The sequence below is a fragment of the Rattus rattus genome, chromosome 2, assembly GCF_011064425.1.
Source record: "Rattus rattus isolate New Zealand chromosome 2, Rrattus_CSIRO_v1, whole genome shotgun sequence".
Lineage (NCBI taxonomy): Eukaryota > Metazoa > Chordata > Mammalia > Rodentia > Muridae > Rattus > Rattus rattus.
The window spans coordinates 46,069,318-46,095,755 of NC_046155.1; the positions used below are offsets into that span (position 1 = coordinate 46,069,318).

General features: G+C 50.0%; 1 protein-coding gene across 1 annotated transcript in view; it reads left to right on the forward strand.

The window, feature by feature from the left end:
- Positions 1–727: 727 nt before the first annotated feature.
- Positions 728–26,438, forward strand: part of Wbp1l (WW domain binding protein 1 like) — a 55,839-nt gene continuing 30,128 nt past the window's right edge. The window contains exon 1 of the mRNA XM_032892134.1: positions 728–909. Within this exon, the coding sequence (XP_032748025.1) occupies positions 820–909 (90 nt within the window). The 5' untranslated portion in view covers positions 728–819. The remainder of the gene's footprint in view (positions 910–26,438) is intronic.

Sequence of the window (26,438 nt, forward strand, 5' to 3'; positions counted from 1 at the left end):
GGCTCGTGGATGGGATTCGAGGGGTTGGGGGTGGGGAAGTGGTGCATAGGGAAGACCTTTTCATTTAGCCAGAAGATAACCTGACTGAAACAATGATTGGTGGGTATCAGAGCTGTTTCTGAGTAAGGTTATAAGGGTTTTGTTCTTGAAACTAGGGGTGTCAGAACACCTTAATAGGGGACCCAAATGAACCTAAGCAGCTGCTTGGGTAGCGAGCTTGGAGAGGGGATCCTGATAATAGGGCGTTCTGTACTTTAATACAAAAAGCACCAAAGGTTTATAGACTGCAATTGTTTTACTCTTTGGAAGTACGCTTTAGAACCAGCATACTTCACTACTTCTTTTTTTCTTTTACCTCTCCTTAACTGTGGGAACATAACACTTCCGCCACACTCAAAATGGCTGAATACGGTTAACTTTCTCAATGCATCCGGGTGGTCGTGTCCCTGGCTCCTGTTACTTCCGCCACTCTCTGCGGGGCGGGCGCTCTGCACTTTTAGACATCTCGCAGCATTCAAGATGGCCCGGCTTCCTCCCACTTTTCATTGGCCAAATCACCTAGCACGAGGGGGGCTGGGACTAGTATTTGACACACAGCTATTTTGGCCAATGGACGGAAAGTAGGAACCAATGAGGCGCGGGAGTTGGAGACCCTCCTCTGCATCTGGGAGGGCATTTTCCCCGGGGCGGGGTGGAGCCGAGCCGGAAGCGGGAGGGGAGAGCGAAACAGGAAAAGAAGGGAAGAAGGAAGCAGAGGGAAGAAGAGAGGGAGGAGGAGGGGTGGCGGCGCCGTGGCGGAGGAGCAGGAGCAGGAGGGGGATGGAGAGGAGAAGGCTCCTGGGTGGCATGGCGCTCCTGCTCCTCCAGGCGCTGCCCAGCCCCCTGTCAGTGAGGGCTGAGCCCCCGCAGGTAAGGGAGGGCGTCTGGGCTAGCTTGGGGGCGGGGGTCCGGGGAGGTCGAGGCCTGGCTGGAGGGTGGTCTTAAAGAGGTTTGTTTGCAGAGAGTTGAGTGTTTTCGGGAGGGAAGCCCATGGCTAACATGGGCAGAGTGAAGGGGTTTGGGGGGGCGGTGTTGGTGTTTAGCCGAGGGACACCTGTGACGAGTTGGATGTCAAGAAGATGGCAGAGGCAATGGTGCCAGGCGACTTGGGGGTCCTTTGAGGGGGTAGGTATGGTAGGTGCTCTGAAGGACCCTTTCTGGATATCGATGCACACTGGTGCTTGTGGGCCTTATTTCTTCTCCGCAGTAGAGTCAGGAGCCAGAGACTGTGTGCACACCGATCACAGGTTACTGAACTGGCCCCAGAGGGAGGAGGGCCCAGCAGGATATTTATTTCAGACTGGACAAAGGAGAAGTTCTGAGGGCATCCTAGCTCCTTTTACTTATTTATTTTTAATTTTTTAATTTTAATGCTGTAAGGCATAGCACGTTGGTGGCCTGTTGTTGGAGGTAAGGTTCTTGGAAGATAGGAGAGATGAAGTAGAGTGGAACCTCTCAGGAGGAGGGGCACATCTGAGCTGTGAGAAGGCCGTGCTGTTATGCTGGCTGTCCTGGGAAGAAGTCACTGTTGCTGATACGAGCTGATCAGGGCTTTTGAGCAAAGGGTGGTTCCGAAGCCAATATCGGCAGCAAGTGGAGCGCCCTAGCTTTTCTTGCTGGGTGGCTTGGTCTTCCCTGGTCCAGGCCGGAGAAGCTCGCTTGTGCTGATTCTAGCTTGGGCTGGCGTTTCGAAACCCTAATTGAAGCGTTAGTCTTGGTGCCAGATTGGGTGGGGTGCTGTAGGGGGAATCACCCCTCCCCTGTTAAATTTGGCAAAGCTTCTATCGTTTTTGGGTTCTTCCCTTTCTTCCCATCATTGTCTGTTTTTCAGAAAAGCACTCACAGGCACAGACACAGCACAGGGACAGTCTGTACAGCACTTCACGTCACGCTGAAGAGCAGAAATTGCTAGCAGAACTCTTACCTTTCCTCCTAGAGCTTAAGGGTGGCCCTTTCACACACGAATCTTATTTTGCTCCTGAGTATCCTCTTCCTAAAACAAACAAACAAAAACCCAACAGAACAAAACCTGAAAATAATTGAGTTTTGTTTTGTTTGAGACAAGTTCTTGCAATGTAGGTCAGGCTGGGCTTGAACTCAAGATCTTCTTCCTTTAGCCACCCAAGCTCTGTGATTTGGAGGAGTTTTAAGTGCCTTGAAGTTCACATACCAAAATCAACAGTTTTAAAGTGAATCACTGTGGCATTCGGTGTTGTGCAACCACCACCCTATCTACTTCCAAAACAGTTGAATCATCCCAAAGAATGGTCCCTCTTAACCAGTTACTCCCTGTTTCCACCCCCTCCCACACACCTCCCCCTGCCCCCCAACCCTGACCCTTGACAACCACTAGTCTGCCTGTGTCTGTGTGGATTTACCTGTCCTGCACATCCTGCGCAACGGCATGGCTGTAGCGTATGTGGCGTCGTTCATATTCTGTCATGTTTTTAAGGTTCATCCGCATCGTGACCAAATAATATTCCCCTTAATGTATATGCTACAATTTATCATCCTATCTGTCACTGTATCTTAACAGGGCAGGAGGATGTAATATCTGGGAAATAGGATGTGAACGAACGAGTTGGTTTTATGACCTTTCATGTATTCCTTCTTAGGGATGAAACCCTTTAGTTTTTGCCTTTGTCTGGGTTCTTAGTTAAAGCTATAAGGTACCAGGAGAAATACATTTGTCTCCTAGAGAAGTTACAGCTCTCAGGACTGGCAAGGTTAAACGTAGGTATTGACAGAACAGAATACAGAATGAAGATGCTTTTCTATTTCTGTGGACCTCTCTGAGGGCTGACCCTATAGCCCTTCCATCACCTTGTTAGGGGGCTTGATTTAGGAGGGTGGAGCCTTTGGGGGTGGGCTGGTTGCTAGTAGGAACCAGACCCACTTCTTTCAGGAAGAGGATTGGAAAATGGTCCTGCAGCCTGGGAGTGGTGAGGGTCTTCAGTGTAAGGCTCTGCTTACAGCTCATCAATCATGGACTGTTTTCTTACCATAGTTCTGGTACTTCCAATGCTTATTTTGGGGACAGGGTAGCTTTTGTACCTCGTTCTGTTTGGTTGGGTGCTAGTACTTGACCACAGCTGTTGTCTGGTTACATACAGTTCCTGCAGAGAGGGAAAGTTTGCGTTATGAGCTGCCCACTGCTCCCTGGCCTCTCCCTACGTCACCCCAACACCCTTTACACTCTCATGACACCCGTACCCTCCAAGTCCTCCGGTCCAATCAATCATACCAGATAGCTATGGTGAAATTTGTGTTTTGTTTTTTAACCTTTGGAATGGAAATAGCAATATAATTATTAACTTTGAATCTACCGTAGCTTGGTCAATTTAGGTTTTTTTGTTGGGGTTTTGGTCCCTACAGATCAGAAAGGGAACAGATGCAGAGAACGCCTGTCAGGGAGCAGCCTCAGGCCTTTATTTCTGCAGTGACCAGATCACTCAGGTGGTACCTTGCATTCTGTGTAGAAAGTGGTGTGGGTACCTTGCTGTGTCTCCCTCCCTGAAATGGATCTGTCAAATATCTTATTTTTTCTGTTTATTTACTTATTATTATTATTTTTGTTTTGTTTTGCAGGGATCTGTTTTGGAGGGAGGGGGTGGGGGGGTGTAGTTTAGACAGGGTCTTGTTAGCCATGCTCCTGGTTAGAACTCAATATATTGACCAGGCTGACCTTGAACTCCCTGTGATCCTCCTGCCTCAGCTTGTAAGTGCTGGGACTACAGGTGTATACCACCATGAACATTTATTGTACATGAACATTTAATATATAAATAAATAATATATATATACATACATATGTATGTATATATATATAAATAAATAAAATGGCTTTTCCTCTTACCAGCACTTCGTTGAACAGTCACCTTTTGCCTTGTAGACCAGGAAAGTTCATTAGCCTAGGACTCCTATAGATAGGAACTTCTGTGTAACTCTCTCACAGGGCATTGTGATTCAACAGACGGGACTCCTTGAATCTGAGAAGCATAAAAAAGCTGCAGTTTGCAAACAGGAAGGCCTTGGCATTTGTTCCCTCTGGTTAATTTATGCCTGAGATAATGTAGCCTTGCTTTCTTTCTGGTGCTATGTAGATCTAACCAGAATACCTGACTGTGTTGTTAAGAATAAACTTATTACAGTTGTCTTTGGCCATGAGGTGATCCAGCCAGTGATCTGGGTGCAACCTAAGGATGCCGTGCGTAGAATTCTGTGTCAGCTTCAACACTGAGTCTGATTGGGCGCCCCGTTCCCCCTTTTCTCGCCACGCCCCTCAATTTCACGTCGCCTTTTCTTCCTTCCTGTGCCTTAGGTTTTAGTTTAGAACCACTTCTCCATCCCCAGGCTGCACACCTGGGACCCCCATGCCTGCGCCTCTGATTCCTAGGGCGCAGGAAGTACCACATGCTCTGCTCCTCCCGTTATTTTGAGGCGGGGTCTCAGGTAGCCCAGGCCAGTCTTGAACTTGCCGTGTAGCCAAGGATGACCTTGAACTCTGATCGCTATACATAGTATTTCAGCGCAGTCACTGCCATAACCTCTTGTGGAACAGTAGGACCTCAGAACCTAGCCCGCTTCCCGATTTTCTTAGACTGGTATTCCAAAGTGAGCATTTTTATCAAAAAATCATTTCCCGAGTTCTTGTAACGTTCTTTTCTGTTGGAATTCAGTCTAACAGACATTTCTGGACCCAAGCAGGTTCTGGGAACCATCAAAGGTGGAACCAAAACCACTTACCTCGAGGATCTGGGAGTTGGGGTGTGTGTGTGACGCACATGAATTATAACCCAGAGGGATTGTTCTGAAGTGGAGGCGCAAGCCTAGGAAGAGGGGGCATTTGACTCTGCTGGGGCAGGTGGAGGCTGAGCAGCCCAGGGAAGTTCTGTGGCGACGTAGGCGTTTGGAGTGCAGTGAAGTTTGCTGTACAGGAGGGGACTTGGGTCGGAGGGAGGGAAACTGGAGAGCGACTGTCAGTGATGGACGGACGGTTTATGCGGAAGCTTTGAGTATAGGTGTGCAGAGAGCACAATGGGCTGGACCTCAGGCCGAACTGTGAGGAAGCTCTGTCGTCTAAGGCTGTATTGTCCAGGAGCACTTTCTGTGGTGTTGAAAGTGACCTCTGCCCAGGCTGGGCAGATCAGTGACTGTTCACACCTATGCCCGTTAGCGCTTGGATTTTGGCTAAGGTAACGGAGAAACTGAATCTTTAATTTTTTTTTTTTTCTTTTTTTCGGAGCTGGGGACCGAACCCAGGGCCTTGCGCTTGCTAGCAAGCGCTCTACCACTGAGCCAAATCCCCAACCCCTTTAATTTTTACATATCATTTTTATCAGGATATTCTCACGTCTTCTTTTAAAACGTCCACAAAATACAAAGCCAGCCTGGTTTGCATCGTGAGTTTCAGGCCAGCCAAGGCTGTACAGTGAGACCCTGTCTCAGAAATAACGGAAGCCTTCCATAAATTGTCCATTTTCACGTGGCCACAGAATCATGTGGCCATTACTACTGCTCTCTAACGTTTTAGAATATTTCATCGCCCTCAAAAAGGAAGCCATTAGCAGTCATGTGACCCATCCCACCACCAGTCCTCGGTGACTACAGGTCTCTCTGTCCCTGGATTTGCCAGCTCTGCATGTTTCCTATCAAGCGCGGACCCTGACTGGCATATCTTACTGAACGTAATGTCTTTATGGTTGCCCTGTGTTGTAGCATGTATCAGTTCTTGATTTCTTTTTGTGTGGTGTATGTGTGGTGCATACCTGTGAGTAGATTGGTCTTGTGCCCATGCACACCCGTGTGGGACCCAGAGCTGGGCTGTCACCCCCATCTTGTGGCCTTGAGAGAGACCCGCCTGTCCCCTCCAGCTCGTGCTGGGCTGTTAGGCTCACACTTTGCCCAGGATATTAAATTGGTGCTGGGGTTCTGACTCAGGCTACAGAAAAGTGTTCCTCCTCAGCGAGCCAGCTCCCCGGCCCCACTTCTCTTTATGGCACGGATAGCCCCATATTTGTCTATTTATCAACCAGTCCTTTGGACTGTTTCCACTTTGAAGCTAGTGAGGGGGGTCGTGTCACTGGGAACAGCGGTGGAGACGTGTTTTCATGAATGCAACAACGTTTTGACTTTCTTCCACATCTACTCCTTTACTGTGTGCATGGGCACAGTGGTGTGGAGGTCAGATGGCAACCTACAGGCACTGTCCCACGGGTCAGTCCCACTGGCGAAATCCTGATTGCTGGGCTCAGTGGTGGGTGAGCCCTCTCAGCCTTCTTGCTAGCCCCTTGATTTTTTTTTTTTTTTTTTTTCTCTTTGATACAGGGTCTCACTTTGTGACCGAAATGCCTGCGATTCATGGCATTCCTCCTGCCTCAGTCTCCCCAGTGCTGGAGTTACAAACTGCGCTGGCTTATATTTTCAGTTCTGTGTAGATACCTAACTACTGGGTCAATTGGTAACTCCGGATTAACTTTTCAAGAAGCTGCCAGACTGCTTTCCAAAGTGGTGTGCTGTTTACATGGAATGCAAAATGTATTTATGTTTACAAAAATGTAAATAAAAAGCCCGTGTAGTTATTGAGTGCATCATGAGCAGCGCAGATCTGAGAGCATCCGCCGTGTGGTAAGGTCATGGGGTCATGGGCTCTGTGGTCAGACTGTCTGAGATCCAAATATGACACTATTGAGTGAGTTATTTAATTTCTTGTGCCTTGGTTTCTTCCTCTTCAAAATGAGAAGAGCTTTAACATAAACCTTACAGATATATGGAGGAAAAAAATACAATAAAGAGAAGACTTTCAGAATACACTTAGTGGTTAAACATAGTAATCACTATGTTATTATCGGTGGCCCTTGTGTTTGGCACATTAGTGGCAACTGTCTTGAGGGACTGAGGTCTGGAGTTTAACTTGACTTGCTTGAGTCTATTGTGTATCTAGAGCTAGGGTTTCCTCTTGGTTATCTGTGTAGACCACTGTTCATGATGAGTCTGAGTTTAAAACAGGGATTCCCAACCCAGGGTCGTTTTTGCCTCCCCCAGCGGGTATCTGTCAGTGTCTGGAGATATGCTGAAAGTGTAGCTGCCATGCCACATGTGAAACCCAGGAGTGCCCTGGCTGTCCCACATGATTCAGGATAGCCTCACGATCAGGGATTGTCTGGCCTGAGGTAGGAAGCCTTCTGGTTTCCAGCATCTGCTGTTTGCAGAGTTTGAGGTTAGGCCAAGAGGAGCAGCGTGTGGATTGCATGACTACAGGCAGGTTCTACTGACTGACGTATGGAGTTGTTTATTCGTTTTGCGTGCGTGCGTGCATGCTCACACAGGCACACTTGGAGAAGTCAGAAGACAATGGGACTTGGTTCGATCCTACCAGATGAGTCCTCCTTGCCAAGCAGCCGGAGAGCAGGTTTTAAATGGGGCATTTTAAAGCACTAATACGTTCACAGTCAGGGCTCCCAGTGACGACTTTCACTGGTCAGCTTTGTTTGGTCAGCCAGCATCAGACTGGATGAAAGAGTCTCTGGTTTCTGCTTCAGTGAGCAGGTGATGCCCCCACCCCACCCCCTCACTCTCCCAGTCTTGAACTTCTTCCCTCTTGCTTTGATCTTCCTCTGTGGTTTCAGTTCCAGAGCATAATTTGGTTTTACCCCAGTGAAAGCCCGATGGCCAGTTACTTCCTTCTCTCCGTGTCCTCTATGGTCTCATAACCAAGTCTAAACTGAGTCGTGTTTTTACAGCTTTTTCCTTTCCCCACTCCAAGGCTTGCCTTGTCTTTGGCCACAAGATCTCTTGATTTATTCTCACGCACATTTTGCCTGTGGAAACCACTGAGTGGTCTTGGCTTCTGCTTCAAGGGAGGCCAAGTCTCCTGGGTTTAGGCTTAAGCCTAAAGGCGAGGCTGCGGTCAGGTCTGGGGATGCAGCTGGTCTGTGTTTGCAGACCTGCAGGCAAGTGTTTATGGGTGCTCCGGACACCCTGGATGGCTTTGGGTTCAGAATCCCTACTACTCTTGGAGCGTCTGGCCACCCATACCCCTGAGAGGATGTCTCCATCGCCTGCCTTCGTTCGTTGGAGAGCCGTGTGTGAGCTGCATTTTCTGTCTTGCAGACCACAGGGGCCCGATTCCATGTCTATCAGTGACAGGAGCTGTGTTTAGCTGAGGACTTGAAGCTTCACTGTAGGGTGCCTTTCAGTTCCACTAGGTGGAGCTGAGTCTGGCCTGAGCCGTCCGTGGGGTGTGGAAACCACAAACACAGATAAATCCAGAACACTGCCACTTGGGAGGCGAGGAAGGGGAAGAAGATCCATGCTGTCAAACCCTGTGGCCATTGAGCTGCTTTTGGCTATTCCTAATGTGGGGTTAAAGTAGGTCACCTTCAGCCTTCTGACAGCCAGTCCCGCAGGACTCCAGTCACTTGGTGACATGCTCAGCTCAGTTTCGTTTACTTTTGATTATCCACACTGCACTTTTTTCTGTGGGAAAATAGATGGTGTGTGTGTGTGTGTGGGTGTGTGTGTGTGTGTGTGTGTGTGTGGGTGTGTGTGTGTGGTTTTGTTTTGAGACAAGGTCTCACTGTGTATCCCTGGCTATCACTGTGTAACTATGTAGACCAGGTGGGCATCATCAGACTGGAGAGAGATCCTCCTGCCTCTGCCTCCCGAATGCTGGCATTAAAAGTCTGCGCCACCACAGCAGGCCAGCTGGGTGAGCGCCTCACGCTGGCGCAGGCACGGCGCCACAGCTGTTTTGATTCAGAAACTCAGGAATTTTATAGACTTGAACTTTCACAAGTTGTTTTGGAAAAGGTGAAAATAGAGTATGAGCCAGCACAAGAATCTTGTGGTTTGGAAGGGCGGGTCCCAGAGTAAAGTTACAAAAACACGTCTACTTTGATTTTCCAGTGCCCAGCGAGAGGCGTCTTGTGTTGTCTCTTATTACAGGCTCTTTTGGCTTGGAAGCCTGTGGTCCCGGAGAAAGTGACCACACTGGGTACATTGCCACACGTTAGTCTGGGGTCACCATCCTCCAGGGTTTCTTGTTCACCTAAAATTTTTGTTTGAGTTGAAGTCTCTCTCTACGTAGCCCTGGCTGTCCTGGAGCTCACTGTGTAGGCCACGCTGGCCTAGGACTTAACGCGATCTGTGGTTCATTTGGGAGAGCAGCTACCCCGTGGCTTTCTGCACCAGGATGCGGGGCTGCCGTAGCTCTTGGGCTGGAGTGTGGAGCTGAGCAGGAGTCAGCCTGCCTGCTCCTCTCTTGTTTGTGAGAGTTCAGGTCATCTATCTCCCTGTCCATGCCGGTCGGCTGCGGCTGTCCTTCTCCTAACTCTCTGAGCTTTGACAGACCTTTTCCCTCATACTGATGATTTTGATTCCGCAAAATAGCACATGCTCGTAACAATGGCAGATAACACAGAAATCCAAGACTATTTAAAGCAAAAAGTGGGGGAGTACGGTTTGGCATCTCTCTGGTGCCCTTTCTGCCTCTGCCGCATATTGATAAGTTTGTGTGAGGAAGAAAGGGAGGGCCAGAGAAGGCCTTGCTGAGGGAGGAGGGCGGGAGTTAGCGACTCAGCCTTCGGAGTTGGAGCCAGCCTCCATGTCACATGCCTCACACATTTTTCAAGGACCACATGTAAAGTAATTTACATAAATAGTAATTTATATATGTAAATCATTGATGTAACGAGGTTAGTGGTGTGGTTGGGGATCCAAACTCTGGTCTTGTCCGCTTACAGAGCAAGTGCTTGACCCACTGGGAGCCATCTCTCCTGCCCTCCGGTCTTTTAGAATGCCTGTTGTTGCTTTATTTAACTTTTCTATAGCGTAACAGTTTCTTTCTGTGTTTTTGGATTCTTGGACATAGAATTGAGAACAGTAGGGTTAGCTATACGGCATATTTAAAACATGGGGTTTAGGGCCACAGTGCTCTCCCAAGTGGCCCTGTCTATTTCCACCAGCAGGGTAAACAAGGGGTCATTACCCCCGTGTGCAGGAGGAAGGCCCACTTCTCCGCCTGTGTCTTCATGGGCCCTTGTGGACAAGCCTCTGACCCCCAGTGCTGGCAACTTGGGGCAGTTTCAGCCGACTTGCTCAGAGGCCCGTCGTATCTTGTTTGCGTAGCTCCAGCCGCCTTCCTGTCTACAGTTCACAGTTCCCATGAACAAGGATCAGGGTCACTCAAGGACAGCAAGCTTGTAGCTGAAGGCCGGACAAGCTGGTCTAGGTGCTGGGGAGCGAGCGGTTTGCGGTCCTTGGATGATGTGAGGCAGTAGTGGGAAGAGAGTGGAGGTCGTCTCCACTTGCCCCAAGTCAGTCGTGTGCCTGTGTGTTCCCCTCCCTCCAGTATGTCCGCAAAGCCCTCTCTGACCCCCTCTCTTTTTTCCCTTCTTCCCCTTCTTCCTTCAGAGTTTCAATCTTGGCCCAGGCTGGCCTCGAACTTGAAAGGATCCTGCAGCCTCAACCTTCCAAGTCCTGGGATTGTAGGTGTGAGCCACCTTGCCCAGCTCCAGGCATTTTTTTTTTTGTGTGTTCATCTAAGTTGTGGGGGCACTTGCCCGTGGCTAAGAGAGCAAGTTCGGGAGCCCGTTACCTGCCTTGGAAAGCAGCTCTTCCTCACCTTCTGTAGAACTTTGAGCTGCTTAGTTAACTTGGTTTCCTCATCTGTGAAATGGGATAATAAGCAGGTTGCCTATAGTTATGGTGGGAGCTCCTGCCACAGAGTAAGTGCTCAGTGTTAGCCTTACCTTGGGGAGGCCTTGAGACTAAGCTGTTTTTGGACCCAGGAGCTTTTGATTTCCGCAGAGTCCCTGGGGGTGGGGTGGGGTAGGGTGGGGTGGGATGGGGAGGTTGTCTCTTTGAGCTTGTGACCAGTAAACGATCCACAAGAGGCAAGGTAGTTCAGTACAACCCAGTAGCCAGTGTGATTCAAACCTGGGGAGCCTGACCCCAAGTAGTTTATTTTGGGGATATTTAAGCACAGAACGGCAAACTTTCCTGATGACAATTAACTCAACCCCACGTGCACAATAGGGCTTAAGACATGGCTGCATCGGAACTGTCGAACCTGTGACCTCTCCCATAAAGATGGGTTGGTTCTATGATTGATTACACGTGACACCTTCCATAAGATAGGTTCCATAGATTGACAAGGTCACGGTCAGGGTCAGCTGTGGCCCCACAGATACTGCAGAGGTCACCAGGCTATTAGCCCACTCCCAGCCTCTGGGCTGTTAACAGGTCTTATATCAAAGGGACAACTGTGTGTCAACATCCCTCATCCCCTCAGTGCTACAGGGACCTCAGCACCCTCCACAGTGGAGGAATGAATGTTTGAACTCCTGGTCCCCAAGGCCGGTGCATCAGGTGGCATAGCCCATGAGAAGCGTCTGCCATCTCCCCAGCATTCGTCTGCTTGCTTTGTTTCTTAGAGATAGGGTCTTACTCTATAGCCTAGGCCAGCCTGGAGCTTGCCCTGTATCCCAGGTTGGCGTCTGCAGTCCTTCTGCCTCAGCATCCTGTCTTCTGAAGTGTAGGTGTGCACCACCACAGCTGGCTCACAGACAATTGTTTTCTAGTGGTAAAAGGGGAATTATTTATACCACACACCACTGTCACAATATATGCTATTCTTTCTTGTACCTGGTAACCCTTCTTGAGTGGGGACAAGAATGACCAGGTCACCCCCGTGGGGATGGGCACCGTGTGACAGGTTGGGGCATGGTCTGTGGTCCAGTTTGGCTGGGGTGCTGAACCATGTGAACCTGTCAGCTCTCGACTTGTACTCTGTAAAACAGAGGTGAGGTGAGGGCTGTCTCTGGAGAACAGCTTTATTCAGGTGTCATTCATAGATTCATAGACTGAATTTACCCTTTTTGGGGACATGATTTTTCAGGGATGTGATCCTGCGATTTTCAGCATTTTTTAAAAAATGATTTAATATCTTTTGTTTTTATGTACACAGTCTCTTTCATTGATTGTTATGTCTTGACTAATAACTTAATGACGCCTGTGTCCTTTGGTCACTGATAGGAACATTGACAGTACATATTCAGTTCATGTTTCTTCTCTTCTGTGTGTGTGTGTGTGTGTGTGTGTGTGTGTGTGTGTGTTTGTGTATGTCTGTCTGTCTGTCTTTCAGGGTCTGACTATTCAGCCTTGGCTGGCTTAGAACTCGGTATGTAGACCAGGCTGGCCTTGAACTCACAGAGATCCACCTGCTTCTGCCTCAAAAAGAATGCTGGGATCATAGGCTTGCCACCCCTCCCCCCAGCTATTATTTAATTTAAAATGATATATATTTTTATTCTTTGAGAACTTCCCACTCAAAGAAATGCAGTGTCAACTCCCATCTCCCCCTCTCAGTTCCCCCATACCCTGGGTATGTTTTGCATCCCCCAGCTGATGGTTGTCAGAGCTGTTTTGGACAGTGTTGCAACAAACATTGATACATAAGTGTTTATGTAAATTCTCCAAGGTCCTGGCATACAATCTGAGTTGCTGGATCGGATGTTGTTGAGGTAACTATGTTTAACTTCTGAGAGCAGGACAGACGGCTTGGGAGGCAGCTGCATCTCTTCACACCCGGAGCAGCTGTAGACGAGTTCTGATGTCTCTCATTACTGCCCCGACTTACTAAGGGGGGGGGGAGTGTCTTTTGTTTTGTTTTGCTTTACCATGGCAGAGAGGGTAAGAGGTGTCGGCCATGACTAGTGGTGTTGACTTTTTTTTTTTTGGAGCTGAGGACCGAACCCAGGGCCTTGCGCTTGCTAGGCAAGTGCTTTACCACTGAGCTAAATCCCCAACCCGGTGTTGACTTTTGTTGTTTCTGGGGGCGGGAGCTAGGCCTTTCCAGTTTCATTTTTCCAGTGCTGAGAATCAAACCTACGACTTCATTCACGCTGGGCAAGTGCTCTGCCATTTCCTGTTCTTAGTTTAAGTCTTTCTGAGGAAAACCAGCCTTAAGGTCCTTTATCTGACAGAGGGTGGGTTGTTTTGTTGTTCTCGCTTTGTTTTGTTTTCTTTTAGTTGGTTTTTTGTTTTGGTTTTGTTTTGTTTTGTTTTGTTTTAATGACAGGATTTCACTATGTAGCCTTGGCTTTCCTGGAACTCACTCTGTAGACCAGGCTGCCCTTGAACTCACAGAGATCCACCTGCCTCTGCCGCCTGAGTTCTGGAATTAAAGGTGAGTGTCACCGCAAAACACCTCTGTCCTGTCCTAGAAAGATAAGAGCTTTGTACTCTGTACAGCCGTGGCACCCCTCCCATCCTAGGAAATGGACAGTCATTCATTCATGTTGTCTAAGAGGATCTCGGATGTGAGAATTTAAGAGCTGGGAGTAAAAATTGTATTACAAAATTGAGCCTGTCGTAAGAATTGTTCAGCTCTCGTAAGTAATGACTTGGAAACGTCTCGATCCTACGGGTATCAAAAATGCTCTTCTAACTTAAGTTCGTCCGTTTGGTTTTTGTTTTGTTTTGAGGTGGGGGTCTCACCCTGTGGCCCAAAGCTCTAGAGAGCCAAGTGCCTTGGCCCTTCAGGTACTGACGGGGATTAGAGTAGCTCAGTTCCACCTGCAGGTCTAGGAGCGTTTTCACCATAGCAAACTTTCCCCCCACAAACACCTTGCTTTGCTATTTCCTCTGCCACAGACACCTTTTCCCACCCTTTGCTTACTGTACGGTGTGAACAATGAACTCTGGGCTTTCCCCCTTCCAGTGCTGGTGTAGAAAGGATTTCCTGTAGAACCATACCCTTATCTGGGATTTCACACTGTTCAGAGAGATGTGGGAAACCAACGAGGCCCTGTCAGCAGCTTTTCTCCTCTTTGGGTTGGGCCTCCCGGTCCCTTGCTTCCCTAGCTGTGTCTGCCTTCACGGTACCATGTTGGGACATTTCCCAGTATGTGGGCCACATGGGCTGCTGAAGGACAGATGGGACAAAAAGACAGCAGAGATGACAATGCTGTGAACGCAGGTTCAGAAAGGGGTGCTAGGGGACCTGTGCTACTTTTTTTCCTTATTTATTCTTATTATTTTTTTATTTTTATTTATTCTTATTTTCCGTGTGTGAGTATTTGCCTTTATCTGTGTTTGTATACCAAGTGTGTGCCTGTACCTGCAGAGGCCAAGTGAAGGGGTCAGATACGCACACAGTTGTGAGCCATCATGCCGGAAATCAAAACCAGGTCCCCTGGAAGGACAGTCAGGGCTCTTAGCTTGCAGGCCATCTCCAGCCCCATTGTTGTCACTGTTTTTGTTGGTGGTGGTGTGTATGCTGTGTGTGACTGTCCTGGGCTTTGCTTTAGGACTTCTGACATTATATTGGTAAGTATCATCATCTTTAGAGAGGATAAAGTTTGGGGCCTCAGATGATGGATCATGGCCGTATCCGTCCGTTCAGGAGAACCCAGCCCCCCTAATCAAGTTGAGAACACTCAGACCCACTTCGCAGTCCGTCTCTAGACTCCGCTTTGTGTCTCGAGTCCCTGTGATCTACAACAGCAAAGCTCCTTACGTGACCCGCAGGTGCTCTTGGCTGGATCAAGGTGTCCTACTTCATGGAAAAGGCTTACGTGGACCCTCCCACCCTGCCATACTTCACCCAGAGCATCAGTAGCAACGTGTGCCAAGCACTTCTCATCGAAAGCATGAAGTTCAGGGCTGGAGAGATGCCTGAGTGTTAAGAGCACTTGCTGTTCTTGGAGAGGACCCAGGTTCATTTCCTGAATGCTCTGTCCTGGCGTTTTTTGACCATATAATCGTAGATCTGGAATAGATTTGGTTTCCTCCTAGGCAAAGGAAGGAGGGCGGTAAAGGAAGGCTTGCGGAATGGATGGTTCGTGTAAGATCCAGGAAGGGAGGGGGTCAGTGCCGAGAAGCCGTGCTTCCAGTTAGACCCTGTTTAGTCTCACTCCTTCATGCTGCCCCCGGGCATTGCTGATTTTCCAACCAGGACTAGGAGACAGACTGAGTAGATTCCCCCTATCTCCCATAATCAAAAAACCATGCGAGGAAGGATGTTGGCTAGTGTGCAGTTCCTACCGGGACAAAGGGAGTTTTGCCCCTGAGATGGTTTGGATACTTGTAATTCCTCAGCTGAGAATTGAAGATGAACAGATAGTGAGACATCAGGCCATACGGCCGCACTAGTCAGTAGTCGAGCACTTGGGAGGTGGCTGGAGATAAAGGTCATCCATTAAAGGTCATTTTCCGTTAAGTAACAAGTTTGAGGCCAGCCTTGGCTACCCAAGACTGTCTCAAATAACAACAACAAAAGGCACACACATGGAGGATTTCCTAACCCCTTGACCAAACTTCTCAAACCTGAACCCGGGGTCAGATTCAGGAACTCTCCTGATCTTGTACTGGTCTGTCGGGTTTTTGTGGCCAGGAAAATGTTACTAGCACTCCTGTTTAGCAATTCCTTACTTCCTCCATTTTCCCCCGTGTGTGTGTGTGTGTGTGTGTGTGTGTGTGTGTGTGTGTGTGCGCGCGTGTGCGCGCGTGTGCGTGTGCGTGTGCACACACACATGTATACATTTGCATGAGACCACAGGTTGAGTGTGTTCTCACCTCTCTCTACCGCTTCTCTCTACCTTATTTGGTTGAGAAGAAGACTCTCACCAGGCCTAGGTCCAGGAGACTTACGGAACCTAGATTATGTGAGACTTTATCAAGCTGCTCAGTCCTTAGAAGAGGAGGTAGGCTGGGAGGGAGGAGCTGGGAGGGCGATCAGGAGGAGTCCCAGGATGGGGTGAGCACTGCTAGGATGCTTCCTCAAATAACAACCCATCAAGTTTGTGGGACCCGTCATCCTGGGCTAATATGCATAAGCCCTTGCCTTGCGTCAGCCACCAGTGCAATTGCTTTCCCACCCAAGAATGGACCACATTATTTCTCCTTTGCCCGAAGTTTACATAAAAGTGAAAGAAGTCAGCTTTGGTGGAGCCCAGGAAGTCCCAGCCACCTGGAGGGAGTTCTCTTTCCTGTAGCTTCTGGGCGTGACTCGCATAGGTGATGTGACCCGGTCTCTTTTGCTTGTGTTCTGTCACAGTCCTCTGATGATCTTTCCTCCAGTGCTACAGTTGGAATGGGCCTCACATCTCATGCTCGAGGCAAGCACTCGATCCTGAGTGACGTCCCTGGCCCTCTTAGCTCAGTGTGGTTTAGGATACGTGAGAAGTGTCTGCAGACAGCTTGCTGACTTCCATGTAATTCTTGGCTATGTGCTTCTTTGAAGTATTTATAAGGTCAGAAAAACACCCACATTTTGGCCCAAAAGTAGACTCTTCTGTCCCTCCTGAAGCTCAAGTGGCTGCTCCTGGAAGTATCTGTTCATCGTCAGTGATGCCTAGACTCACCGGGAGCTGCAGCAAGCTCTACCCCACGGTAGCGAACGCCCCTCCTGACGTGAGTGTCTGACCGGGTCATTCCAGTCCAGGAGCATTCTCTCACTGGGTTGCAGAAGTGGGCACTGTTGTGGGTGAGGTATGGCTTGTGCAGCTTTGACTTCCCTCTCTCTTTAAAACATGGAGATTAAAGCAGGGTCTGTGGCCCGTGCCTGTAATCCCAGCACAAGGGGAGGCTGAGGCAGTAGGACCACTGAAGGGCATCCTGAGCTACACAGTGACTTCTAGGTCAGCCTGCACTACAAAATCAGACTCTAGCCTAGACCTCGCTGTATATGCCAAGTGGACCTCAAACTTGTGGTAATCCTCCTGCCTCTGCCTCCCGAATACTGGGCTTGCAAACATGCCCCACCATGCTTTGATCCTTGCCTTCCTTCCTTCCTCCCTCGCCTGTTCAGTGTGTCCATCTTGCAGGGCTCTGCTCTGTGTGCTCCCCCTGACCTCCATGAGCTCCTCTTACGTTCTTGCAGCTGCCCCGTGTGCCGCTCTAGGAGCTCTTAGGCTGACGTCTCTGCCCAGCCCTTTTATTTATTACGCAGCGCCTGCGTTTGTTTCAGTGTGCGCTTGTCTTTGTCCAAACCCGGGTAACGAAACGTTCTGCCTGCTTTGCCAGGACATACACTAAAAGCATCAATCCCCCCAGAACTAGACTGGGTTCCTCACCACAGTTCCTCCTGGTGGCTGGAGGCAACCATGAGTTTGAGATCCCAAATGAGACTGGGCAACATTTCTGATTTATAGCAGAATACTATTTCTGTGTGCCCAAAACCACGTCAGAGCCACACAGGCCTGGGTGCAGTGCTCACTCCACCTCCTGTGAGAGGGTGCACGCCTCACTTCACTACAACTTAGGCTTTCCCTCCCGAGACACCGGAACTCTCAGTATCTGCTGGAGTCTTCTTTTTCTGGATATAATTTGATGTGGAGCAGGTGGTTACCTATTGCGGCTAAGGACCGTTTCCCCAGCCGCCTTCCATGGAAGTCCCTCAAGAAGAGAGGAGGCTGGGGCTTTCGGGATGCTCTGAGGAAGGAACGAGCCGAGTGACTCACAGAACACCATGTGAGAGGCGTACGTTTGTTTCTTGCCTCAGCAGGTATGCTGTGCGTCTACCCTTGTCCAGCTCCCGGACAGATAAGCCAGGATTCGTGGTTTCTGGCAGCTGAGCAATCTGCGTGGCTGCTTGGCAGCTGTGTGAATGTTTGTCTGGAGTGGAATCCGACCCCTGGCATCTCCCAGTATAATCACTTCAGGGCCATTTTGTTGGTGCATAGCTTTCTTTATGCTTATCAAAAAAAAAAAAAAAAAAAATCTCTCCACACCCCACCCCCCAACTTTCGTGGTACTTTTTCTTCCTTAGGCAAATAGATGGGTCTATGCCCAGCACCAAGGAAGATAAAGTTTTGGCTGGTCTGTGCTGCAGCTCCTGGAACGGAGGCCATCTTGGGCCTGCAAGAGCAGCACCTGCTAACCTTGCAGCCTGGCAGTTGGCCTGTTCTGACAACACGATTCTCTCTTCACATCCTTACTGCAAAATAGACAGCCCTAGACCTCCACTCTCCTGTCTAACCTCAGTAGGTCCCATGACCTCTGGTCCAGAGAGCCTAGGCCCAGAGAGGTCTCCAGCTTGGTCCCTGAGAACAAAGGAGAACCCTAGACTTTGCCAGTCACTCGCCTCGTAGAACTCAGTTCACAAACCGGGTGCCAAGGTCCTGCCTGTGGCACACACGGCAGTCGGCCCGGCCTGAGTGAGTCTTGTAAGGTTTTCTACAACACCTACAGCAGGCTGTCTGTGTGCTCTGTGTGCCCGGCAGTCACCTGATCCTCACAGCTACTTCTTGGATTCATTTTTCTCCCTCTTGGTAGCTCAGGTCTTCTGGCATCTTGACTCTTGTGTCATAAAAACAAACAAACACCCTTGAAGCCAGAGACTTCTCTGGAAATCTTAGTCTCCAACAGCTAGCTGAGTGCTGTATGCCTCAGCTACTGCCACCACATAGGGACACTCACTACATCCTGGGTTATAGGGGTGAGGTGTTGGTGAGGTAGGGTTCCTGAGCCTGGCTAAAGTGAGGCTCCAGCTCCCCGCTCCTCCTCCAGAAGTGTAAATGCAGACATATAGATTGCCTGGGAAAATGCTGTCAAAAGACGCAGACCACATCAAAGAGTAAAGTCTCTGGATATATGTGCGGTCACAGTGTGTCTTAAAATAGAAAGTTAACCAGAACCCAAGGGGTAATGTTTTTTGGCAGTGTTTTCCTGGAGGGTTCTCTGGGGAGGAGAGGGCTGAGCCAATAGAAGGACACCTAACAGCACTCCGGGGGCAGCAGGCAGTGCTAGCTTGGAGCATTGTGACAGCCGATCCTGCTTAATTGTAGTTTAGCCTGGCTTCCTTTTTTAAGTTGGTAAACTCAGCACTCAGTTTTAATTCTGCATTGACAGGAAGATGACGGAGATTACTTGGGGGAGGGCTTTATTTTTGGCTCATTTTCCACTATGAGCCTGGATCACTTGAAGAAAAGAATCTCCCAGCCCCACCCCAAGGCCGGCAGCCACGGCCTTTTTGCTTCTTAAACCCCAAAGGACTGGGTTATGGTGATGATATTTGCCGCTGGGTTGCGGTGATATTTCTAGGGCATGGCAGAAAGTGAGCTCACCTTCCGGAGAGTGCCCGGATTAGCTAACCCCCTCCCCCGTCTTTTCTGTCCTCACCCCCGGATCTCAGTGTTTAGGGGAGGTTAGTCACCAGCGGGCTGAGGCGAGAAGTAGGTTAGTGTGAAAACTTGTCAGCACTTTTTTCAGAGCATTTGACGATGTTCTAGCAGTGATGCCTGCTGGTGAAACGCCGCCTTGTGCTCAGACATGTATAATCTTACATGGGGATGCGCCCCGACAGACAGCGGCTGACTAGAAGCCCCTTCTGGAGCGGTATTCACAGAGGGATGATTCCTGAGGGAGAAGTCAGTCTGTGATACAGACAGTGGCAGTTTTACTCCTTCCCAAATCACCATTGATGTGGTGCACTCTTCTGAGCCTAGAGCCAGGAAGGTGGAGGCAGGAGCATCAGGTCAAGGTTCTTTTTAGCTGAGTTGAGTGAGTTTGTGGCCACCGTGGTCTGGCTATATGAGACCCTGTCTCACAGAGGGCTGGGGTGGAGTTCGGAGGAGCGGGGGGGAATGTGGTCAGGCATGCTGGCTCAAACCTGTAATCCCAGCATTTGGGAGGTAGAGGCAGGACATCCTTGCTAAGTAGTGAGTTGAAAGCCAGTATGGATTATTTGATATCCTGCCTCAACCCCACTCCCGTCAAACAAGCAGAAGTATGCAGTAATTCTGTAGCCCATCAAAGCAAGGCATGGGAGTCACTTAATGGCATCCCTGGCGCTGGGAACGCTGTCTGGCACACTGTGGGTGGTCAGTGGGTGTGAGAGATACAGGGAACATTTACATCTTGGCGCTCTTTCCTGAGAGCTGCAGGTGCCTGTCTGCCCTGTTAGGTCAGTACAGACTAGAGTTGCCCAGGAGAGACCGGAGACATATTTCCTACAGTTTGCTTGCCAAAGTTAAATTGTATATCACGTGTTTTCTGGTTCCCAGTGGTTGCCAGGAAACTGAGGAAATGAGGGGAAGGGGTTGAGAGCCAGCTCCCTGGTCTTTGTGGCCTTGGAGCCTTGATGTCCAGTCCCATCTGTCTGGTAGTTCAGCCTGATTTGTGAGGGCGTGGGTCCAGACCCCCGCGGAGACCACCACTCTGCATCAGCCTTTTGTTTTCTCAGCAATAAAGTTGGGCTCTGCCATTATGTGAGCCTCCAGTAATGGCTCAGCCTGCCTGGCCCTATTCATTTTCTTGTCAGGAAAGTCGATGTGACCTTGACCATCAGCTGTGACCTGCAGCAGGCACACTGTGTCTGGTTGGAGTCTAACGGTCAGGGAGCAAGTGTGGCACCTTACTGTGCTCGGTGCTGTGCACTGCTGATTTCTCCTCCTAGGTGGGTTGGAGATGGCCATTTGCAGAAATCCTTTTTGGCTTACACGGGTCATGCCCAGCAGTGTCACTGTCATGGAGGCCTTTGGTAAGGATCACTGAGGGAGAAGAATCACAGGAAATTAGACAAAGATGAACCATGTGGACTCTTGAGTAGTGGATTTGTAGTCCAAGTTACTAAAAAGTGACTTTGTTCCCTTTTACAACTGTGGTAGAGTCGGTGCTGAGCTGGGGATGTGGTGTAGCCCAGCGGAGAGCCCTTGTCAAGGATGGTGAGGGCAGCATGAGTTCAATCTCAGATCACACACACACACCCAGTGGAGTTATTTCTGCAAATCCACACCCAAACGTGGAGCTCGTGCGGTGACTTTGGTGTGGGATTCAGATCGGGGGAGTGCTCCTGAGGGTGCTCCCCAGGACGATCAGGACACTGACCCCCCTCCTACCCCAGGGACTGTGTTTCTTTGGCAAAGTTTGCTGGTTGTCTCTGAGAACCAAACTTAGGGCAAATCTAAGGGAGCGAAGCTTTTCTGAACCGAGTTGGTTTAAATATAGCTGCTGTGAAGTACTGGCCGACTGGAGGGCGTGGCGGGACCTGCCGTACCCTTTGTAAGGCAAGTGAGGAAAGATGCTGGCACCTGGACGGACGCACCCAGTTTGTTTATGAAACATAAAGTCCCCTGTGCAGCAGGGAGCCCAGAGCGGCAGCCAGGCTTACTACCTGAGCTGGGAGAGACGCCTCTCCAGGCCCCCTCTGCATTTGCCTCTTCCCCGAGAAGTTGGGGGCAGCCAGCTATTGTTTATTGAGCATTGCCACTGATTGCCGAGGTGAAGAAAAGTTTCTTCGAAACCTGACAGTCACCAGGCTCGAATTTCTTTCCTGAGGAGAAACAGTGCCTCGGGAATTAGTCCTTAGGCAGAGAAGCTCAGCTCCCTTTAGTTTCCCCAGACTTGATTCTGTCGGTCCGAGCAGGGAGAGCCTTCAAGCCCCGCTCTAGGTTGGTGCTGGCATCATGGCTTCACTGCACATCCTCCGTGTTCCTCAGCAGCTGTCTGAAGTTTTCTCTGCTGTGCCTGAACTGATGTCATTTCCCCCTTGGCAGACAGCTTGGGCTGTGCTGCGTCTGAGATATGTCACGAGAAGGTGGGGGTGGGTCGGGGCCAGGCGGGGGGAGTAGTGAGGAGAGCCGGCGGCCTGCTGGGTCCCAGGACTCTGTTTACTTTCTCTTCTTTGCTCTGGAAGACCAGGGAACTGAGAGCACCGAGCTGAGCAGCCGGCCCTCCACGGGGCCGTGCTCACTCCAAGACCTTAAAGACCTTAACTTTCGACAGCCCTTTGTTGCTAGCGTTAGAGGACGATGCTCCTGCAGGATGCCTTTCCTTTGGGGGCTTAGACAGGTAATTGATTGTTGATCATTGGTCTGGCCGGGGAAGGGAGGAAGGGTGGGGCCTGCTGTTGTACCACTGTTTTGAGTAGAAGGCATATTTTAGAAAGTATCTTGGTCTGGACAGGTCAGCTCCCACACAGACATTTCTAGCCTTCTTTGCGTGCTGGTTGCTCCTAGACTCCAGAGCCTTCGTATTCCTAACCCCTGTGTTCCTGAGGTGACCCTAAGGCTGTCCATTTCTGACTTTCCATTAGTAATCGAAAAGCTGTACGTACAGTTCTTTGGAGGAGACTGTTGAAGAGTGAGGCATAGTGGGGTTCTTGCTAGCCACCACCCCCCCTTCCTTCTCCATTTTGATTTGGTGAGGCAAGAGAGATTTCTTCCTAGTCCATTGGCTCTGAAGGGACTGGGGGAGGGGTGAGCAGCGGCTCTAAGCCTCCCAGCACAGGAAGGCCGCTCTCTCTCTTTTAACATTGTGGCTGTGGGGCTGAGGTAGCCTGGACCCTTCGGGGGCTGGTGTTGGAAATGCTTGTTTTGGCCCCACTGACTGATTTGCAAGGCAAACAGACCCCTGTGGCAGAGGCTTGATGCTTTGTTGGCCTCTGGGGTGGGGGTGGGGGGGGGTGGGGTGGGGTTCGATTCCTGCCGGTAACCCAGTGTGGAATGAGAAAACAGTAGCCAGGGACCGGGCTGCTGTCCCTGAGCATGGACACTGAGCCAAGCATTTGTTCCAGGGCTTCTGAGAGCCTGACACCCCACCCCCTCCTTGGTCTGAGAGGCATGTCTATATCGAAATGTGTAACTGTACCCAGCAGCAGGGCTGCAGGAGGCACACAGCCTCCGCTGCCTGCCTCCAGAGGAGGCAGAGCCATGGTGAGCTCAGACCCCAAGTCAGAAGGGAGCCCAGAGGGCCAGCTGGTTACTCTCTGAGCAGAGTACAAGGTGAGCGGATCTCCCACGGGTCGCATGGAGTTCCTTAAAAGTGGGTTGGGGAAAATGCCTGAAGCGTTCTGTCACTGCCAAGCTTCAGAGTGGTCGTCCTCTGATGCAGTTGATACTCGACAGCCCCATGTGAACACTTTGTGCCCTTCCCTAAGAGGAGTTGCCTTTAACCTGCAAGCACGGTAAAATCTGGAGGATGTTGAGCCGTGCTAGGCGATGAATGAATGAAACATCCCCTTCTGTCAGCAGCTGGGGTACAGTGGAAAGAACGGGACTGGGAAGACAGGAAGATCTGTGCTCTCTCAGACTCCTCCACGGTCCCCACTGGCTGCAGACCCATCCTTGGAATGCAGATAATAATATTTTCTTGAAGAGGATGTCAGAAAGACTGTGTGTGAAGCACTAACACCTTGGCTAGCATTCAGCGAGCTCAGAACTCGTATGTGTGTCTGGGGCCAGGGTGGAGCCTAGGGCCTGGCACTGGGTAGGTAAGTGAATCACTGAGCTCCAGCTCGAACCCCTGAACTATGACTTTTATTTCTAATTTGCACACTCGTGTGCCTTTGTGTGGGTGTGTGCATGTGAGTATGGGGGCTCATACAGGCCAGATGAATTGGGTCCTGGAGCTGGAGGTGCAGGTGCTTTTGAATCCCCCATTGTGGGTGCTGGGAATCAAACTCAGGTCCTGCAAGAACAGCACATAGTCCTAATTGCTGAGCCACCTTTCTAGCCCTGTTCACACATTATCAAAGGTCACGTGACCGCAGTGGTACAGGGGGCAAGAAGCCGCAGGCCCCTCTGCAGAAGTCGAGTGAGTTCAGTGTCTGTCTGTACAGCCGTCGTTCTAGGCACATCATTGTATGCTGACTTAGCGTTGAGAGGCTGTTTCTTACTGTACCAAGACAACTTCGTCTCACATGCTGGAGTGGCCAGAAGGCGGAGGGAGGCCTGTGTCCCAGAGCCCCAACCCAGCTGAAAGAATGAGGTGGCGGGGAGCATTGGATTGAAAGCCTCAGAGCATCCTGAAGGACCAGCACTGGTTTTCTAGGCTGGTTCTGAGCAGTTTCCTGGAGACGGAGACCCTTAGCACCGTCCAGCTTCTGCAGTTCAACCCCTGCCTGCTGATCTGTAGCTCACATAGTTATGGTATTTCTAGCATCCCTGTATGTGACAGTCCTGATTGGAGTCATGTAAAACCAGCCTTGTAAAGTAGTGATTCCTCAGTGATAACCCGCGGGCTCCGGGATTGACCTCAGGCTCCAGGTTAGCACAGCAAGCGCTTCCTGTGTAAGGGCAGCCTGACTCGAAGACATGAAGATACAAGGCCCTGTCTCATACCTTACGCCCAGTGAGGACCTTATGCCCAATTCCCTGTCCTCGAATGTCATGAAAGTAGCCCGAAGTGGGGTTTGTTCAAGTATGGTTTTTGTAGATTCTTGTGGGGCCCAGGGATAAGTAGTTCTGTCAGTTGTCGCAGGTGTTCATGGTCCAGATAACTTCAGATATATTCTGAGATATTTTGGCCTCTCGGGTTTAGAGACAAGACAGTGTGTAAGTCTGTGAAAGGAGAACACTTAGTGATGAGGTAATGAGGTAGTGAAGTCACTGAGTCAGACCAGTGGAGGGGGACATGGCAGGCTTTCCTGAGATGTTCTCTGACCGGAGCCTGATGGATGACTAGTTTACCAGACACCGAGCTGGAAGGAGCAGTCCAGACAGATTAGGTGAGGTGAGTGTGTGTGTCTTCTCATGCAGATGAGAAGAGAAACTGCCTTTTCTCTGTGAATCTTGGTATTGAGTTTGTCTGATGCAAAACAAGAACAACTAGGCTTACCAGGTATTGTATCTTTATAGAGTAAGAGGGACCCAGTAAGGCCCTTAACCATTGGATGGATGGAAGGATGGATGGACGGACGGACGGACGGACGGACGGATGGATGGATGGATGGATGGATAGATGGAAGGAAGGATAGATGGATGGAAGGATGGATGGATGGATGGAAGGAAGGATGGATGGATGGATGGATGGATAGATAGATAGATAGATAGATAGATAGATAGATAGATAGGGAGGTAGGTAGATGAGAGCATGGCCTGACTTCAGTGTGTTTGAAGGGCAAATGCGCCTCAGAACGTTTGAATTCTTTCATGTTGGGACAGTGAGGACAGCTCAGTAGAAGCTACAGTGTTGACCGGAGAGCAGCCCACGGTGTGTGGAAGAGCCGAGGTGTAGAAATTTTCCACAACCCTGTTGTGGTTTTCTGGCCAAGAGAAAGTCTAGCATGGAGTCTGGGAAGGTAGAGGTTGTTTTTCAGAGAACAATACAGCAGCAGGGGCTGGGCCAGCCTAGAGAAGTGAATTCTAGTTCTGACTGCCTTAGGAGGTGTTGGGTTGGTAATACTGGAAGATTCTTATGTTCAGTATACAAAGAAGGGTCTGTGCTCGCCCAGCCCTGGGAAGGCCGTAGTCTCCACTAGGCTCAGTGCATGGGTAACGGAGAGACGCGCTAGGTGCAGATCTTCCTCACGTGACATTAAAGGGGACAGGTGGCTCAGGAGTTCAGAGACAAGACGATCCTGTGCAGGTGACAGTCCAGTTGTTGCACAGTTGTTCCAGTCAGTGGGACACAAGCTAGACCCTTGGAGACAATAGTTTACATTAAAATGCTGTCTTCTATGGGGGAGGCCTACTGTGCCCCAAATTGTCCACATCATGGCGGCAGGAGTGAGGTGGAGGTAGGGGTGGTTTATAACACCAAAAATACGTGGTCTCCAGTGGAACTGGAAATGAGTCTTCAACCTTCTTGGAGTCTTTTGTCCGCGTTGAAATTGGTCAGGACAAGAGGCATAAGGAGGCCAACTCCTGGTCTGAGGAGATATTTGTAGCCTTTTGAAAAATTAAGGTGGGGGAGGGGGTTTTGTTGTAGTGCCTTGAACCTTTAATCCTCCTGCCTTGGCCTCTTTTGGGGCAGGACTACATAGGCCAAGCATTGTCCCCAGCTGCTGTTTGCATCCTCGAGTGACTGGTGGCCGCATGCCCTTCTTGGTATAGACCAGATGGGCAGAGTGCTGGACCAGTCCCCCCTCAGGTGTGAAAGTAAGTGGCCGGGATGTGCCCACCATTTAGAGCTTAAGCAGCTGCTGCACACCTGCTTGGGCTTGGTCCCCAGCCTCATAAACATAGAGCAGGTGACCTGAGAGGACTATGACTCCCGAGGCCAAGCTACAGGGGGAGAGCTCCAACTGGGGATAAGGAAGAGGTAATTCGCCAGCCTCTGGCTTTGGGATTGCTCACTTCAGGACCACCACCGCACGTGAGGGGTCTTATCTCCATATTGCCAAAAAGGAGAATGGGATTCAGGAGGTCTGTGCTCCAGCATACAGGTGAGTGTAATGGTCGTGACTCGTCCCCTAGCTCTCTGGCTCGGTGCTGTGTCCTGTTGCCTGCTCTGTGCTTGATAGAGGACCAGGCTCTGGCTCCTAGTCACCCTGACCCTTTTGAGCTTAGCCTCTACTCCACCAGGATCAGGGCAAATTAAGCAAGATTCAGCTGGGAAGGGAACTAGCTATGTATAAAGCAGCAGCACCAAGATGACACTTGCTTATACTGTCAGAAGCTAAGCCAGAATCCTTATCTGGACTGATCGTACAAACTTAGCGACAGGCAGGGGAA